General features: G+C 55.4%; 5 protein-coding genes across 5 annotated transcripts; 3 read left to right on the plus strand and 2 right to left on the minus strand.

Moving 5' to 3' along the window:
* Positions 1-1,236: 1,236 nt before the first annotated feature.
* Positions 1,237-3,569, plus strand: BAUCODRAFT_78329 (uncharacterized protein; the record flags this gene model as incomplete). The annotated part of the gene is made up of 2 exons (XM_007682317.1): positions 1,237-2,234; positions 2,288-3,569. The coding sequence occupies 2 exons, from the start codon at positions 1,237-1,239 to the stop codon at positions 3,567-3,569; spliced, it is 2,280 nt and encodes a 759-aa protein (XP_007680507.1).
* Positions 3,570-3,947: 378 nt separating this feature from the next.
* On the minus strand, positions 3,948-6,274 carry BAUCODRAFT_38384 (uncharacterized protein). Its single transcript, XM_007682201.1, has 3 exons — positions 5,715-6,274; positions 4,945-5,654; positions 3,948-4,892 (listed from the first exon to the last, which is right to left on the minus strand). Exons 1-3 carry the CDS (start codon positions 5,951-5,953, stop codon positions 4,294-4,296), a joined length of 1,548 nt encoding a protein of 515 aa, XP_007680391.1. The 5' UTR covers positions 5,954-6,274; the 3' UTR covers positions 3,948-4,293.
* Positions 6,275-7,120: 846 nt separating this feature from the next.
* Positions 7,121-10,576, minus strand: BAUCODRAFT_126325 (uncharacterized protein; the record flags this gene model as incomplete). Its single annotated transcript, XM_007682531.1, has 1 exon — positions 7,121-10,576. One exon carries the CDS (start codon positions 10,574-10,576, stop codon positions 7,121-7,123), a length of 3,456 nt encoding a protein of 1,151 aa, XP_007680721.1.
* A 1,169-nt stretch (positions 10,577-11,745) lies between these two features.
* Positions 11,746-13,941, plus strand: BAUCODRAFT_78681 (uncharacterized protein; the record flags this gene model as incomplete). The annotated part of the gene is made up of 1 exon (XM_007682351.1): positions 11,746-13,941. One exon carries the CDS (start codon positions 11,746-11,748, stop codon positions 13,939-13,941), a length of 2,196 nt encoding a protein of 731 aa, XP_007680541.1.
* Positions 13,942-15,317: 1,376 nt separating this feature from the next.
* Positions 15,318-16,145, plus strand: BAUCODRAFT_77931 (uncharacterized protein; the record flags this gene model as incomplete). Its single annotated transcript, XM_007682287.1, has 2 exons — positions 15,318-15,510; positions 15,562-16,145. The coding sequence occupies 2 exons, from the start codon at positions 15,318-15,320 to the stop codon at positions 16,143-16,145; spliced, it is 777 nt and encodes a 258-aa protein (XP_007680477.1).
* Between the last annotated feature and the right edge of the window lie 543 nt (positions 16,146-16,688).

Here is a 16,688-nt window from a genome sequence, read left to right on the forward strand (position 1 = left end):
TGCCTTGGTGTTCGGTCTGAGCATCCGACACCCTTGCCGATGCAGCATGACGCGGGATTCCGTGCAGGTCTTCTGGAAGGGCGGGAGAAGGCCATGGGGGTGCCGACTCCTGTGGTGTACCGCAGCAGCAGATCTCGATGTGCTCTCACACCGGACGAGCGGTACAATTGTCCAGCAGCCCGGTATATTAACCGACGGAGACCAGCACGATCGGCTCCTCGTGGTGTCTAGCAATATTGGATGATGGAAGCGAGGATCCAAGTTCGCGCAGTTGGTGCGCTGTACGTTCGCAGGCGAGATCTGCGCTCGTGCATGTAGCGTGGGCGGCCGCCGGTCAGGCTTTCCGACCTCAAGTCTTTTTTTTCGCGGCTCATTTTTCGCCGTATATTGATGAAGAGGCGTCGGTATTGCGTGTCTGGAACATTATCCTTGCATCGCCGTATGCAAGCGATGCGTAGACAACCTGGCGGCCGCGGACATGCTAGATAGAATATCCCTTCGTGGAGTCGGAGGGTTTGACGGTACCCCAAGTGCGTCTCCAAGACCACGAGCCGCAAACCCTAGCCATTGGCGCACAAAGGCAAGTGAGCAATCGGCCGTTGCCGTCTTGCCCACCACTGCTCGATTTGTGCATTAGCCAAAGTCTTTTTGTAGTTCACCTCCACCGGGAACTATTTGCACTTGGACCTTTTCTTACATCCGCACGTCTTCTGCAATGGAGTTGGTGGCTTGACTCGCGTGCTTTTCGCCAGGTACCGAGTGGTTCTCGCTCACCACATTCACTTGGTCATGTTTCGCATATGTTGCATCCTCCTGTGACCGTCATTCGTTCGATCACTTACTCTCATTCAGCCACGACTACCAACCGGACTCCTGACGCCGTTGAGCTTCTCTCACAACCGTTGCAGCAACCTCGGCAGCGAATGCCAACGTGGGGTCATGGAAGGCGGTCGAGGTCCGCTACAATCGAACCAGATGTCCACAGCACGCCCTTCCGCTCCCTATGATCAATCACTGCATGCGCATGGCCCACGGATATCACCAATGCCTTCGCCGTCGGGCGCCTATCCTCCTCCACCGAGCCGTGACTCGGACGGACAGTCATCCTCAGTAACTGTGAACAGCATGCCGCCGAATAGCAGTATGTCAGGACCCTACCAGTACGCCTCACTGCCCGGACCGGCACCGTTACAGCCAGGTATGATGCAAGACCACTACCTGGCCACGGACTCGGTCATGTCTACGCCTGGCATATCACCAACTCATGCTTCGGCGGCCGCACTGAACGCCGCCCAGAAGCGGGCCTACCGTCAACGGCGAAAGGACCCGAGCTGTGATGCTTGCCGAGAGCGTAAAGTGAAGTGCGATGCTAGCGACACGTCCAGCTGCTCAGAGTGCTCAAGCCGTGGAGTGAAGTGTCAATTCACTAAGGAGACCAATCGTCGAATGTCTTCCATCAAGCAAGTCCAAGACCTGGAGAAGCAACTCGCCCAGGCGAAGCAGCAACTCGCTCAGTATCGGACGATGTTGCAAGAAGGTGGTGTTACGGACCTCGACAGTCAAGCGCCCAATGTCCCAAAACTTCACGTGCCCGAGCCTGCGTCGAAAGAGCGTCGACAAGGGCTGCCCGTGCTTGACAATTTCGATGAGGTGCGCAAGAACATTCGAAATTATTCGAGAGGAATCTTCAAGCCGCCACCAACCCACCGTCTTTCCGCTCCAGAGCCGATGTACATGGTGAACACACCACTTCCTCCAAAGAATGTAGCGGACCGTCTGATTTCGCACTACCGGGCTTCAGTACATGTTTACGCGCCTATGATCCATTGGCCGAGCTTCATACAGGATTACGAGAATGCCTATCGTGCTGGGACCTTACTACATTCGCGCCACAGATGGGTTGCGCTATTCTTCGCAGTGCTCGCGTGCGGTACGCTGATGGACTCTCAGCCGAACGGGTCCGCTCAAGAACAAGAAGGCGCCGCCTACCTTGACATGTGCATTAGAACGGTCAATACATGGAGTGATGATATCAGTATAGACTCTGTCCGGACAACACTTCTCATAAGCACATGGTTCTTCGAGAGCAATCTACGGTCCGCTGGATGGGTCTGGCTGGGCTCGTCAATACGTCTGGCGCAAGATAAGGGCCTACATACAGATCGTGGACCATATCCGCCGCTAGAAGCGGAAATGAGAAGGCGAGTGTGGTGGAGCGTATATAATTGGGATCGGTGAGTGTCATACAATGGGCTAATGATTTGCTTTATCACTGACAATTTACTAGCATAACGTCGCTCGAACTTGGCCGCCCATTGCAGATCGATGACGATGATTGCGACGTGGCCGAACCGACACCCGTGGACGATGACAGTATCCGCTCCACCGGCATAGTCATGGCTCCGCCTGGACAGACAGCACCCAGCGGACTCCTTGCAGTGATTCCAGTGGTGCGTATCATTGCGCAGCTGAGAAAGACGCTCAAGTCTCGCACTGTAGCATTTGCAACGCTAAGTACGTATGACGAGCACTTTAAATCCATCATGGCCTCCTACCCCGAGCCTTTCCCAATAACTTCAACGGCGTACCTAGATCCGCGGCTGCTCACGGCAGCAACACATTTACAACACACGCGCTTCATCCTCTACCGACACAATCTCTCGCCTGCATGCCGGCCTAGCGAGAGAATAGATGCACTAGATCGTTGTGTTTCCGTTGCCAAAGACACAGCAACCTATGTTCAGAGGACAATGCAGCCTACCTCGCCTCACCTGAGTTGGGCAGCACGACTTCGAACCATGGCGCCAGCCTTCTTCTGCGCGCATTTGTGGCGATGCACGTTGGTCCTGTGCCTCCGGCTTGAGTTCACATCCGCCCTGACGCTAGTGCACGCCTCAGCTGCCATAGGCGATTTGAGGAAGAATAACATTGGTTGCGGACGCTACCTCGCCTTCTTCCTTGACCAGCTGATCGCGCGGCTACGGGCCGGAGCTTCCAAGCAAGATCTTGAGGTTGACGAAGAGATGTTGGCGTACGTGAGTGGTGATGTGCAAGGCTGTGCTGAGGAAGCATGGGCATGGGCTGGAAGCGGTGCGAGCACGAATATTGCTCAAGGCGGCCAGAACGTCAACGGGCCCGCCTCTTTGGAGCGTGCTGCCGAACAGCAGCAAGCAAACGGCCCGTTGAACGAGCGCGAGATGCAGGAATGGGGTGGTTGGGAGCATGTTCAGCGCACGCTTGAGCATTTAGTGCAGCAGAGCCAGCATGGTCAACAACAGGCTCCACCGCCACCACCACCACCGCCATCACAGCAGCAGCAGCAACAGCAACAGCGTTTCTCGCCGCAGACGGCTCCCATGTACCCACCGCCGAAGCTGCAGCACTCGGCCTCGACTGCATCATCTAGCAGCCTGCAAACTTTAACGCCGCTGCCCAGCAATCTGACGTCCCAGCCGAGCAGCCTACAACATCATCACACATCGGCCTCTTCTGCGAGTCCGGCACCAAGCAATGGCGGCGGTGGCGGGAGCAAGAGGATTGGGATTAAGGACATCATGTCGTCGCACTAGGAGTTATCGCAGGGAAGGTCTAGCCAGTGCAAGTCTATCACGTTAAAAGCGAGGCGCAAGGGAGTTAGATGAGTGCCTGCGGATCTCGTACAGGTGTATGAGGCACAACGGCAACATGGGTGTGCGGAGAATGCACAGAGAGGCAGTGGCATGGGGTCACAGCACGTCCAGTACGCTTCACGGGAACGAAAGCAATGATGACATGAGGGATGAGCGCGGAATGCGAACGAAAAGTCACGGCGTTGTAATAGTACTGCGTGCGCGTGGGCTGGTTCTGCAAAGCGCTCAATGACACATCTGTACGATAGCTCTGTTTACGAAACTCAGTGTCAATGTTCACCCGTGCCGACGCCATCCATTTTAAGCGAAAGTATGCGTGGGAGGACATGCACAGATAACCTTAGCATTTTGTGACTGTCCTAATAGTCCGAGCTGGGCTGCAACGTACAAAGTCAAGAGTCCTCGCCAGCGCCGGGGCGCCTGACGGTGTACAAGGCAGGCGTACAATACCGCAGGAGCATTTAGTTCATTCTCTAATGCTTAGGCTACCTATGTGGTTCCTGGCACCTCTACCGGGCGTTTCCGCCTATGCTGACATCTCTCATAATCATCTCAGGTCAGGTCCACTGCATCGTGCCTTTGCCATTATCGGCCCCCTGGAGTCGTGCTTACAAATGGTTGTCGCCAGTGTTTCCTCCACACCCATGTCGATCTCCGGATGCTTTTAACACACGGCATGCGTCTTGCCGTGCTTGCCCTGCAAACTGTGCGTCTCATCCGTGAAATGCGTGTTGATATTCCTATGCCTGCCCGTCCGCGTGCCATGCGCGCGTCTGTGCTCCTTGTGCTGCTCCAACTTGTGCTCGTCCATCTTACTCAATTCATCATACGCCAGCTTGATATCCTGAATCAACGCATCGCACCTTGACCTGCTGAAGTCCTCGCGGACCACGACTCGCATCATCTTCAGCGAGTTGGCATGCGGCGCCATCGTGTACGCCGGGACGACCCAGCCACGCTCGCGCAGCTGGTGAGCGAGCGCAAATTCATCGAATTTGTGCTTGCGCTCCGGGTTGAGACGGAAGGCGACGAGCGGAAGGCCGTCGCCGGACTTCTTCGACATGAGGATGAAGCCCATCTTCTCGACGGAGGTGGCGAGGTAGTCGGCGGTGCGGGTTAGGTTGAGCATGATGCTGCGGTAACCCTTCTTGCCGAGGCGGATGAGTTGGTAGTACTGGCCGATGACCTGGGAGGCGCCACGAGAGAAGTTGAGGGTGAAGGAGGCTTGGTCGGCGCCGAGGTAGTTGATGTTGAAGATGAGTTCTATAAAGGAAGTATTAGTTGATGTGGGTGATGCAAGGTGGGTGAAGGCTACCTTTGGGAAGGAACTCCGGGTCACGCCACACGACCCAGCCGACACCGGGATAGACGAGGCCGTACTTGTGACCAGAGACGTTGATGGAAACGACCTTCTCAAGACGGAAGTCCCAGACCAAGTCCGGGTGGACGAAGGGAGCAACGAAGCCACCTGATGCGGCATCGACGTGGATTGGGCAGTCGATGTTCTTCTCCACCAGGAGATCGTTGATCTTCTTGGTGTCCTCGTACTCACCCGTGTAGGTGGTGCCTAGGATGGTGCAGATGCCGATGGTGTTCTCGTCGATCAGCTTGACCGCCTCCTCTGGGTCAATGACGAACCGGTCTTCGGTGCAGTAGACATACTTCTCCTCCACATCGAAGTACCGGGCGGCCTTCTCCCAGCACACCTGCACGGCGGAGTTCATGACGATGTTGGGCTTGCTGTAGTCCTTGCCGGCGGCCTTACGCTTGTTTTGCCAGCGCTTCTTCATGGCCAGGGTGCCGAGCATGATGGCTTCAGAGGAGCCAATGGTCGAGGTGCCCATGGCGTTGACATTAGGGTCGTGGCTGGGGATGTTGAAGAGGCGGGCGATCATGGAGACGCAACGGTTCTGGATGTCGGCGCTGACGGGGTACTCTTCATAATCAATGAAGTTCTTGGAGAAGGCTTCCACCATCAACTTCTCCGCTTCTTCCTCCATGTACGTCGTCACGAAGGAGGCGAGGCTACCCATATCGTCGTCAGCTTACGTACCACCAATTCTTAGTCGAACTGTGACAACTGACTTCAGCGTGGGAGTGCCATCCAGCGACAGGTCGTCCTTGATCATACGGTAGGCGACCTCGCGGGGCATCTCGTCGGCCGGCATCTCATGCTTCGGCAGGTCCATGGCTGCGAAGCGAGAGCCGTACACGCTGGCGGTGAACTCATCCTGGCCGGGCGCGTCCAGCTTAACATCTTCAAGGCCAGGGATCTTGGTCTCCTCGATGTCCTTGTCAGTTGGGATCTTGCCAAGATGAACCATGTTGCCGGTGTTTGCTGTGGGAGTGAGTGTTACTTGTGGGTATCTTGGAAGGGAAGTTAGTACTTGAGTGTGGGGGGGAGTATGAAAGTGTTAACGGCAAGAAAGGATCGAGGTCTGGGAAATAAAGTTGGCAGATCGATGGATCGAGTGAACGAAGGATGAGGTAGCTCGTGGTAAACACCGTTGCGAGAAAGCTTGTTCCTTGCTGAAGCTCGCGGAAAAGCAAGGACAAGCTCGCAAGCGGTTACGGCAGCTGCGGCTCGGCGGCAGCAATGAGCGTCGTAATGTGCCACACGTTTTGGCGGCCAACCCGCAGACTAGTCAACGGCTGGGACGGTTTTGGCGCGGCGAGGCTGGCAAACCACCTTGTAATTGCCGCACAGAGTCCAGCGACGCACCACCCCGCTGCAACTATGCGATCTATCGTCCTCCGGAACTAAGCGGGCCGTACTTTTCCAATCAAACCCACAATAAGCGAACGCCAAAGAACATGCCACCGAAAGAAGCTTGCGAAGGTGGACCATTCGGAACACCATACAAGGACGTGCTTACCGCTAACATCATGTTGGTCACCACAGTAGATGGCCTCGGCGTTGGCGGGTATCTGATATACCGCAAAATTCATGACGGGTACTGATCGCGACCAATCATACGGCCGACCTGCAGGCGCGAATGGTTATTGCTACAGCGTATCAGAAGGTAACTATGACGCGCAGCTACGTCCCGTAAGTAGCATTCTCAGCAAATGTTGCACGCGTTTGAGGTGTGACTGGATTGAGTGGTTCCTTCCACAGCTTGGGAAAGGTTGAATGGTTGTCATACTGACAACAGCGTGCAGCGTTCACGCTACAGCAACATCATCTCAGCCGACATGGCGACGATGTCTCAAGCGTTCATCATGAACATCCACAAAGCTACCCCTCCTTCAACGTCTCCACATGCAATGTTTCTTTCCCGGTTCCAACGTGGCGGTGGCGGTGCTGGTGACGGCAAGCTTCGGCTCGATCTCCGGGATTGCTTGGTCCTCGCCTTGGCCGTGGGGGTCCGAGTCGTGAAGCTTCACCGTCTCGAGCATCGCCTGGCAGTATCGCACTTCGAATCTCAGGACGCCTCTGGCAGAGCTTGCATTAGTGTTATGACGGAGATGGTCGATCTGACCCGCCCGCATCATCCAGCCTCGACCTCCGTCCGCGCAACCACTGGACTTATCACTTCAGTCTTCTCCGCATACTCAACCGCTCGCCTCAAGTTCTGCGCCGAGCTTAGCGCTTTCACCACAATACTCTCGTTCCTATCCCTGACCAGCCGCCTCAGCGCATGTACCAAGAACCCACTAACTTGCTCAACACTCCAATCAAGCGGAATCAGCTCAAGTGCTTGCTCCAGATCGAACCAGCCACCGAAGCGTTCAAGCAACTCGGCCGTCCGCTCAAGCCTCTCAGTCGCATCCTCAATGCGCAGAAACTGATGTAGGAGTATGTTGAATAGACGAGCCTGCTCTTCCCTTGTCGGCAGGAGCGTCTCTGGCGCAAGCGCCGAAGCACCGGCCGAGTGGAAAATGCTTGACCCGCCCAGCAAGCAGTACCTGATCGCCGTGTCGAAGTCGCCCAGCCCATGCGTCAGCAGCCGAAGTGCCTCTTCGTGCTTGCCTTCTCTGCCGTTGAGTATGATCATCTCCGGCACCAGCTCGTCGCTGTGCGGTGCCAACCGCTGCCCGAGCGTGTGGACGTCGTACTTCTGCGCCGCGCCGTGGCTGCCTCCTATCAGTTGTAGGAGTCGGAGACGGTTGTGCCACCAATCCGCGTCAACTGCATTGTCCGTGATAAATTGTCGATAGGTTGGTTTAGGGGGTTTGAGAGCGCGGTAGGTCTCGTAGCTTTGCAGTAAGATCTGCCTAGCTTCTTCCGAGCGCTCCAGTTGCGTCAAGACGGTGTCGAGATAGAACGCTATAAGATCGTTGACGTACTGCACGTGGTTCTTGCCGAAGACCAGGTGCTCGAGGTAATCTTTCACCGCGCCAGGTGCCTTCCGTTTCAGTACGGATACGGCCTCCTGCGGCTGAAACTTGACACGGCTACTGTCATCCGCAAAGACCTGCACGCCCAGCTTAGGATTTCTGTTCGCTAGCCAAGTTCCGTACTCTTCCACAAGATTCGCATCGCGCAGCTTCGTCAGATATCTTCGAATGTCCTGCTCGCCTTCGATTAGTTCGCCGCCGGCGTCGTGCTCGCCCTCTACGATCCGCCTCCAGGTCGCAAGGACGTGCCCGGTCATTTTGCGGCTCTGATACAAGCGACTGAGCATGTACAGTCGATGGTACTCCTCGAACAGCTGAACAGCCCGATCAAAGCAGTCGACTCCGCGGTCTACGACTTCGTTAAGCTCCGCGCGAAGCGTCCCGGGTAGCGCTGGACCACGAGGACTGTGCTGATCCAGCATGAGTAAAACGTGAGTTAATGCGGCATCGACACTTCGGAAGACATGCGTTTCGTCTGCTATGCTGCCGAAGCCTTTCTTCTTGCGCCATGCCAGGAGATAGCGTTTGAGGAGTGGCAGCAGGTTGTCGCCGTATGCACCCGCCACGTTTGGTACAATCTTGGCATCGCGCAGAGCCCGGTGAAGTGTATTGAGCGTATCTTGCAAACCTTGAGCGATCCAGATGCCTTGCTCGCCCGCGGTAACTTCCTCTGCAAGAGGAGGCACAAGGCCTAGAATAGTACGCGGGTCGATCTCGCCCGCAACCAAGGCTTCCTCGGCAAAGCGCTTATCACGCTCAGGACACGTGAGATTCTGCGCGGTCTGCAGCAAGAGGTTGCCGAACAGTAGCAGTGACGTCTTCTGCCGGACGTAGGTTAACGTGAGGAATTCGAGCTCGTTAGCTGCATTCTGCCCTCGTATGCTATTGACCACTCGCTGCACGCTCGGCACCTCAATGGCGATCGCACTGTCGTTGAGCTGCTGGGTTGAAGCATTCAATTGCTGCTCAAGCTGGACAATCAAAGCGCTTCGCATGACCCAGCTGATCCGGTCTTCGTAGTATAGTAGCACCCTCGCTGACGCCTGAGCGAAGCTAGAGGCGAAATCGTCTTCCTCTTGTTCGCGTTTGAGGTCACTATCTGAAGAAACTTCCATCCTACTCGTAAGAAGGATGCGGCGGAGACGCAAGCTCGAACCAATCTCAGGAATCGCAAGCTCGACAGCATCTGAGGCAGTGCGGAGGCCCACGCCTCTTTGCTGATCCTCGAAGCCGGCCTCGGTATGGTTCAAGGGAACGTCAAGCCATTGCTTCCCGGTCCTCGCGTCCGATGCATCGACATCCCACCGCTGGGCCTCAATCGCTGGAACTGACTTCCCTCCGGATTTGCGTTGCACCAGAGCGAGCACGTAGCCTGGGCTACTTTGCCGCTCAGACTCTGTTGCCGAGTCTGCCGCAGTCTGGACTCCATCAAGGACAAGTGACTGTGGGTACGTGCTGAACTCGATGGTGCCGCGAACTACATCTCCGTCAAGGTTGACGAACATGCCGACGCCTGGCTCATTCATCTTTGTGCCGGTCGTGAGCAAGAACTCGTTGGCTGTCGGGCTGAGAATGTTCGGCGGTAAAGGTCGGACCGGTGCTTCAGGCTCACGAGCAGCCTCTGTACTGGTTCGTGCCGACACTGTCTCTGGCGAAGGCTTCTCTGGGCTCCCCTCACGACTACCAGGCGGCACAGCAGATTCAATAAGGCGCGAAGAGCGTCGGGAGGGCCAAGGAGAGCTGCTGCCAGGGCGTAGGTGACCATTATCACTCGACTCTGCACCCAAGCTTGTATTGCGCTCATGTGCTCGACCGAGGCGAACTGGACTGGCTGAAGAGAAGCTACGCGATGGCTCCCGCGCCCGGGCTGGCGGCCGATCTGGCTCTGACGGTGGTGCCTCCGGTGTAGCCTGAGACGAGATGGGAAATAGGTTGTTCTTGCGCTGGTTCACTACGTCGAGTAGGGAGTAATCATGCCCGTCTGCAACGCATGCCAGATCTTGTATTCGCTGAATGGCAGATACGCCGCCGAGCTCGATATCACGGATCTTGCGAGCCTCGTCGCCGATTCGAATGAGTCGGAGTCGTTGCCTTAAGCATATGACAACCACGGTCCCGTATGCAGCATTGCCGCCGTGGTTTTGCTCCGTCGTATCAATGCCGCCAATCCATAGGCAGCTCGGCTGTCTGATTTTGCCGCCAAAAGCCGGGCTGAGCTCTGGCAGGGTGTAAAACGTAAGTGTACCGTTGCACAAAATACAAGCTTTGTTAGCGACTGGCAGTAGGAGAATCTGCTTCACACCAGCATCTAGCCCTTCCTGCTCCGTGTTGAAAGGCGGCTCGAGCTTGGTCGCGAAGATGTAACTTGCCTGACCGGACTCGTCGGTGGGGTCCGGTGGGATAGCGACGTAGTGGAGCACCTCACCAGCAGAGGTACCGACGTATAGATTACCATTCCAAGTATCTACACAAGTGATGTGGGACCTCGTGCCATCCTTGTGCTCGCCGAGCGGTATATCTTTGATCAGCTCTCGAAGTACGTACGGTCCAGCCGAACGGTCTTGCCCAGAGACCGTTGCATGAGAGGAGCCATTGGGTGCTTCCATGCCAGCAATCTACTCATGATAGTCGTAGATTGCGCGTACCAGCTTCCAGAGTCGCCATTACGCGGAGATGCTATTGTGGAAGCAACTGGTCCATAAGATTAGGTAACATTACACGCCAGAGATCCTTTCAGCCAGCTTGATCTTCTCAGAAAGGAACGTCCTCCGGATGGTTAGTGTAGTGCATCCAATCATGTGAAGACAGCAGGCACCAAGATAGAGTAGGCTATGCAAGGCTCACTGTCAAAAGTATTCATTAAGGGTGAGTGTCAGTGATAATGATATCCGCCGCTACATAGCATCCCAATCCTGAATGGGCACCGATACACGGTACGTATGGGTTTTGAGGAGTTGCAGGGTTTACCGAGCACATTTGGAAACATAGACTGAAGTTTTGTGATCTCAAGCCGAAGGATGGCGGTAGAAGCTGCTCAGACAGCTATAGCACCATATCGGGATTCTACGACTTGGAGAACGGCGGCAATGTTCGGAATCGCTGACCATTGCAATGATTGGCATCATGGTGAGCTGGCATCGCTCTCAACAATATGCATAGAATATCATTGGGCCACGGATGGGTCGGCCATTAAGCCGTTCCCACGAGGTACAGAAAGACCGCGCAAGGTTTTGATTGCCGCTATGGCCCAACCACGACCTCGGCGAGAGCGATTACAATCTTGATGGCCGTGTTGTCCGTGTCGGACGACCTGCTGAATGAGCGAGTAGTGCGCAATGTATGAGTGTCAACCTTCAATCGCCATGGAAGCTGCCATGATGGCTCTAGGCCACAGCCACAAAGGTAGACTGGGTCGGCCGTGCTGGCCCCGTCATGTTGCAGTACAGCGGTCAATTATAGAGCCAGTTTCACAAGATACTAGCTGCAGATATGAGGACATGATGTGTGGAGGTTTGTGGTAAGGTTTGTGGTGAGGTTTGTGGTGAAGAAGCTCGTGGCCTCGTGCCTCGTGCCTTGTCCACCTCCGCGTTTGCCCGCAAGCACAACTACTCTGTCAGCACACAATCGTTGCCTGCTACCGAGCATACACTCTTCGTGCAACCTATAGCAAACGTCCGCCCCACGAGGAGCACTTCGAAGCCCGGCAATCAACCAGACGAGACTCAGCACCTGCAGGAGTTTCACGCAACTTACGCGCGATGCAGTGATTCACACCATGGCGGACAGTGCAGATGTGCAGGCGAGTGCGGGCGCGCTTTCCGCCAATGGCAACGGTACCGATCATGAAGAGACCAATGGTATACGTGAGGCAATTGAGGCGGCAGGGGGTGGTAACAAATTCCAGCAGGCAGTGGCAGCATGGCGGGCTCTTAACCTGACCAAGCTGGTCTCCACGTTAGACACTGTTGCTTCAGACTTGGTCGAGCATCAAAGAGAGTCGTTGGTGCAGCGAAAGGAGCTGGCGCAGAAGACGAAGGACTTCCGGAAGCTCGAAGACGCAGCGAAGTTAGTGGAGTTGAAGGACATGCTGAAAGCTTACCAGACCTACATTGATGCGCTCACGAACCACTCAAAGGCTGTACAGACGGCATTCATGCAGGCGTACTCGCCTCTGAGCGAAGCGCCCGATCCGTACCCACTGCTGGAAGCCAGCATTGACTCTCTGGTGACGGCGGATGAGGTGATGCCAAAGCTGGAGGCAGAGAATGAGCGTCTACACAAGCAAGTCACGAAGCTCACTAGTGAGTTGGAGGAGACAGAGAAACAGCTGGAGGATGAGAGGACGAAGAGGCAGTCGTTTGAAGGCTCGCAGGACAGTAGGCTTAAAGAGGTAGAAGACTCTTGGTCTGCTGTGTTACGAGAAAAAGAAGAGAACTGGTCGTCGCGAGAGCGGAATTTAGAAGAGAAGGTGGAAAACCAAGATCGGCTGCTAAAGGAATTGAAGGCCAGCTACGAGGTCTCGCAGCGTTTGGACCGCTCCGGTGGAGAGCCTGAGGATGCGACCAGAAGTGGTGCTGCGCAAGCCGAACTGGAACTGGTCTCCTCCGAGTTGGAGAGGGCCAATGTGCGACTCGCAGAGCTCGAGGCGCGGAATGAGCAGCTACGTGTTGACTTGGCGCAATCGACTGGCCAAGCACAAAGCTTGAGCAGAGGCACAGCGATCGAAGACGACCCTGCCTTTTCACGACTACGCTCCGAGAACCAATCTCTTATGCGTAGACTTGACGCCTCGCGCTACGAGAAGGACGCCGAGAGGAGCAACATCGAGGGCAAGCTTCGGAGTCTGGAACGCGAGGTAGGCGGTCTGAAAGCGGACCGGGACGCCTTGCAGAGTAAAGTGCGGAAGTGGAGTGACTATGATGAGGTGAAGCGCGAGCTGGACATGCTGAGAGCCATAGAATTCGCAACCGTGGGCGACGAGGATGGCGGAGAGGACGCTGACACAGACCAAGTGAACGGGGCAAGCATCAAAGGCAAAGAGGACAGCCTAGAGCAGCTCTTGTTGGCCCGCAACAAGAAGCTGAGCAATGAGCTTACAGAGTTGCGAGTGTCGCATAATGAACTCATACAGCGGCTGGAGCTTCTGCAAGAAGATCTGTCAAATACAAACATGGAGCTCGAGAAGACGCGTAACTTGAATGCGACGCTGGAGAGCGATCTTCAGAAGACGCAGCAAGAAGCATCAAATGCTTTCGAGACGATGTCCGTAGCCGGCACGCATGTATCGCGGTATCCAGCGCGGTCGACATATGGCAGCAGGAGAGGCGGAGGCACGTCACCAACCTCATCCATCATCGGCGGGCTTGATCCGTCATTCGGTTCAGGGTCGCCACGAGGCGGCGAAAGCGGTGCAGGTATCCTCCCAATGGTCACAGCCCAGCGTGACCGGTTCAAGAAGAAGATCAGTGAGCTCGAACAAGAGCTGCAGAAGCAGTATCAGTCCGTCTCGTCGCTTCGGTCTGAGGTGGCGTCCTTGCAACGCGACAACCTCACCTTGTATGAAAAGACGCGGTACGTCTCGACCTACAATCGCGCTCAGCCGACCACCTCCGGCTCCTCATACGGACCGAATCCGAATCCTTCAACCATCTCAATGGGCGTGAACGAGACCGATCAACGCTACCGCTCTGCATATGAGTCAAACATTTCGCCCTTCGCGGCTTTCCGGTCCCGCGAGAGTACGCGAGCGATGAAGCGAATGTCACTGCCTGAGCGAGCGGTCTGGCAGATGACGCGGATGGTGCTCGCTACGAGGACCAGCAGGAATTTATTTGCAGGTTATTGTCTGGCATGCCATCTCTTGATCTTAATGATGCTCTACTGGTGGGCAACAGTGGACATTGAGAAGCATTCTACCAGAGTGGGAACTGGCGGACCTGGCGGCTGGGAGCCGGAAGGGATGCCAAGCTAGCGACCGAAGACTAGCAGGACAATCAGCACATAGGCGGGAAAAGCTGCTCAGCCGGCAAACCGATTCGTGCTTGCTATCGACTCCTCGCATTCGATTTACAGCCATCGAGTCTAGGGCCCGGTCGCAGTAAGCCGATCCGCCGCCATTGTACGCCACAAAGCCGGCCTTCTGCCCGACATTCCAGCGACGGAGAGGATCGAGAGTGGGCAACGCTATGGTCAGCAGTTCTCCAGCAGATGCTTGGGACGATGAGTTTACCCAAGCCTGCTGCTCACCATGAATCGCTCGCCACCACGGAGCCTTGCTGAGATGCGTAGAGATGTCAAGTAGCATCGTCTGGTCGTCATCGCTCCATAGCTCAGGAGCACAGGGATTCGCGAGGCCTGACTGTGACCAATGCGACGGACATGGCTCCATATAGGTAATTCGTGACCATGTCTAGTTCGGGCGCCTACCCAGACCCAGTTTTGGAACCCTCGAATGACAGCTTCTGCCGGCATCCAAGTCGCCCGCCTATCTGCAGCACGCAATAACTGCAGCGGGTGGACGGACGTGGCAGCAAGCTTTGGAAACGGTCTGCTGTGGCCGAGAACTGCGAGCCTGTCGCTCGCGCCACTTTGGCGTCAGTAAGCGCCGGGCGGGACGCTATTGGTCGGTCGTACTATGGTCATCGCTCTGGATGCCGATTCGGCATGCACGCAGGCGGATCTTACCTGAGAAATTAGCCATCTATTGCTTTCAAGATTATGTGCTAAATGCAGGTATGCAAGGTCCGTTTCGGAAGGGTTTGCAGACATGCGGCGGCGGCCACCTGCATGTTTCAGCATTTCGAAGCCGAGTCCTGTCCAACCTGCGGAGCGACAAAACGACATCTCGATAGCGATTTCCTCGTCCGCTTTTGACCAACAATCAGCATTCATTAGAGTTGCCCGTCTTCTCAGTGCCGGTGCGCGCATTCAGCATACCACATCCCCTCGATTCTGCATTCGAAAGACAGGAAATGTACGTGGAAGCTCGTCACGCAAACGCGCCGCCTCCACAAAAGCGGGCAGACACAACCCCTGCTAGTGTCGAGCCTTCTGCAGATTTAGGTGGGATTATTTTGAGCGCACCATTCTGGTAGCCGCCGTCCTGCGTCAGATGCTTCCAGCCGCGTTGCACAATGTCAGCCATGCACCATATAGAAGGTAGGTAAGAGATGAATGAGCGTCTTTCCCGTTGTCTGCATTCTCCCCGTGTCCTATTTCACCGCCGCCACCCAACAGTTCCTAAACACCCTCATCGTTGACCGACGTGTTGCTATTGCGACCTTGGCGAACTTTGACAACTCAAACCTCTGTTGGCTGGCGAGGTTTGTGAACAACACAGGATCGACAATGTTGTTCTCTCATGCAGGTTGTGTGCTTGCCCTAACCACGACGGCTGTTGCGGTACCTTTTGGCGGAAGCAACCAAGCTGGAAGCAATGATCACCCATGGTGGACGCCATCGAAAGCTTCCGACAAGAGCTACTCGCGGGTTCGAACCAACGCAGCAGTCTGCAACATGTCGCATGCAGTGATGCCGACAGGTCAGTCGACACACAAGTCTTCAGACTGATCTGCTGCTAACGATCCCCTAGCACCTACACCACTACCAGCACCGGCGTCTGGACTCGTGCTCTCACACGTCGCCATCGGCCGAGGCACGCAGAACTATACCTGCGAAACTACCAACTCCACTGCCGCACCTGTGGCGGTTGGGGCAATCGCAAGCCTTTTCAACGTCAGCTGCCTTGCCGCTCAGAGTCCCGAATTACTGTCCAAGCTTCCCGGCATCGCTCTCGATCTGCCAAGTCCTTCGACTACCGATGAAAGCAGTCCTGCTTACCAGATGATGTCCGGTCATCATTTTTTCGTGGATTTGACCACGCCATTCTTCAATTTGGACACGCAGCTGCATCAATACGGCACTGGCGCGTTCAAGAAAGCCAACAGCTCAAACCCACCTACCAACGCCGTCCTTGGTCAGAACGGCCAAGGCAATGGATCTGTAGCTTGGCTGAAGCTTGACGCGAAAACTGCCGATGGCCAGGTCTTCCAGAACGTTTACCGGCTCAATACAGCAGGTGGGAATCCGCCTAAGACGTGTGCAGGGATGCCTGCGGCCTTCGAGGTTGAGTACAGCGCGGAATATTGGTTGTACGCTTTGCCAGATACTTCGTGATTGTCAACAGGCGTTTGTTTTCTGAACTGTCGACCAAGCGTTTAGCGGCATGGGGTGGCGTCGGGGGAGCTGCAAAAGATCCGTCTTTCTTTCGCATAGATACCAGCGACCGTACGCGGTTAGCATTAGGCGGCACCTTTTATGACAGGAATAGCAACGACGTAGTAATTGCAACACTCTTTGCCGGCGAAGAGGGTACACATCCACAGATACCGCAGCATCATACGCATTCGATTAAGCCGATGAGGGTGTTTGAATCGCTTTCGGCAACGGGATCGCAGCATTCAAGTGTATGTGACGCATGATTACAGCAGAGTCTGCAATATTAGCGTTCCTTTGCTCTTTTGATATTAATCCAACATTCCGACCATAACAATGGTGGCGGTGGCTGTATCCTAAAACGAAGCTTTTCGTGCAACTTTGCGATTGTGAGTGCAAACCTGACCATTTCGCATGCCAAGGAACGTACCAGACACCTCGCTTGATGACTACAATGCCCATATACGCACCGCCTGTACATTAGCGCCGTAGGACTCATCAACA

This window comes from Baudoinia panamericana (assembly GCF_000338955.1).
Source record: "Baudoinia panamericana UAMH 10762 unplaced genomic scaffold BAUCOscaffold_13, whole genome shotgun sequence".
Lineage (NCBI taxonomy): Eukaryota > Fungi > Ascomycota > Dothideomycetes > Mycosphaerellales > Teratosphaeriaceae > Baudoinia > Baudoinia panamericana.

Bases quoted from the DNA above. Each gene is read 5' to 3' on its own strand.
- BAUCODRAFT_38384 (XM_007682201.1), bottom strand. From the start codon at position 5,953: ATGGTTCATCTTGGCAAGATCCCAACTGACAAGGACATCGAGGAGACC. The intron at 5,655-5,714 runs GTCAGTTGTCAC...CGATATGGGTAG, and splicing joins GATGGCACTCCCACGCTGAA to CCTCGCCTCCTTCGTGACGA. The intron at 4,893-4,944 runs GTAGCCTTCACC...CTTCCTTTATAG, and splicing joins CCCGGAGTTCCTTCCCAAAG to AACTCATCTTCAACATCAAC.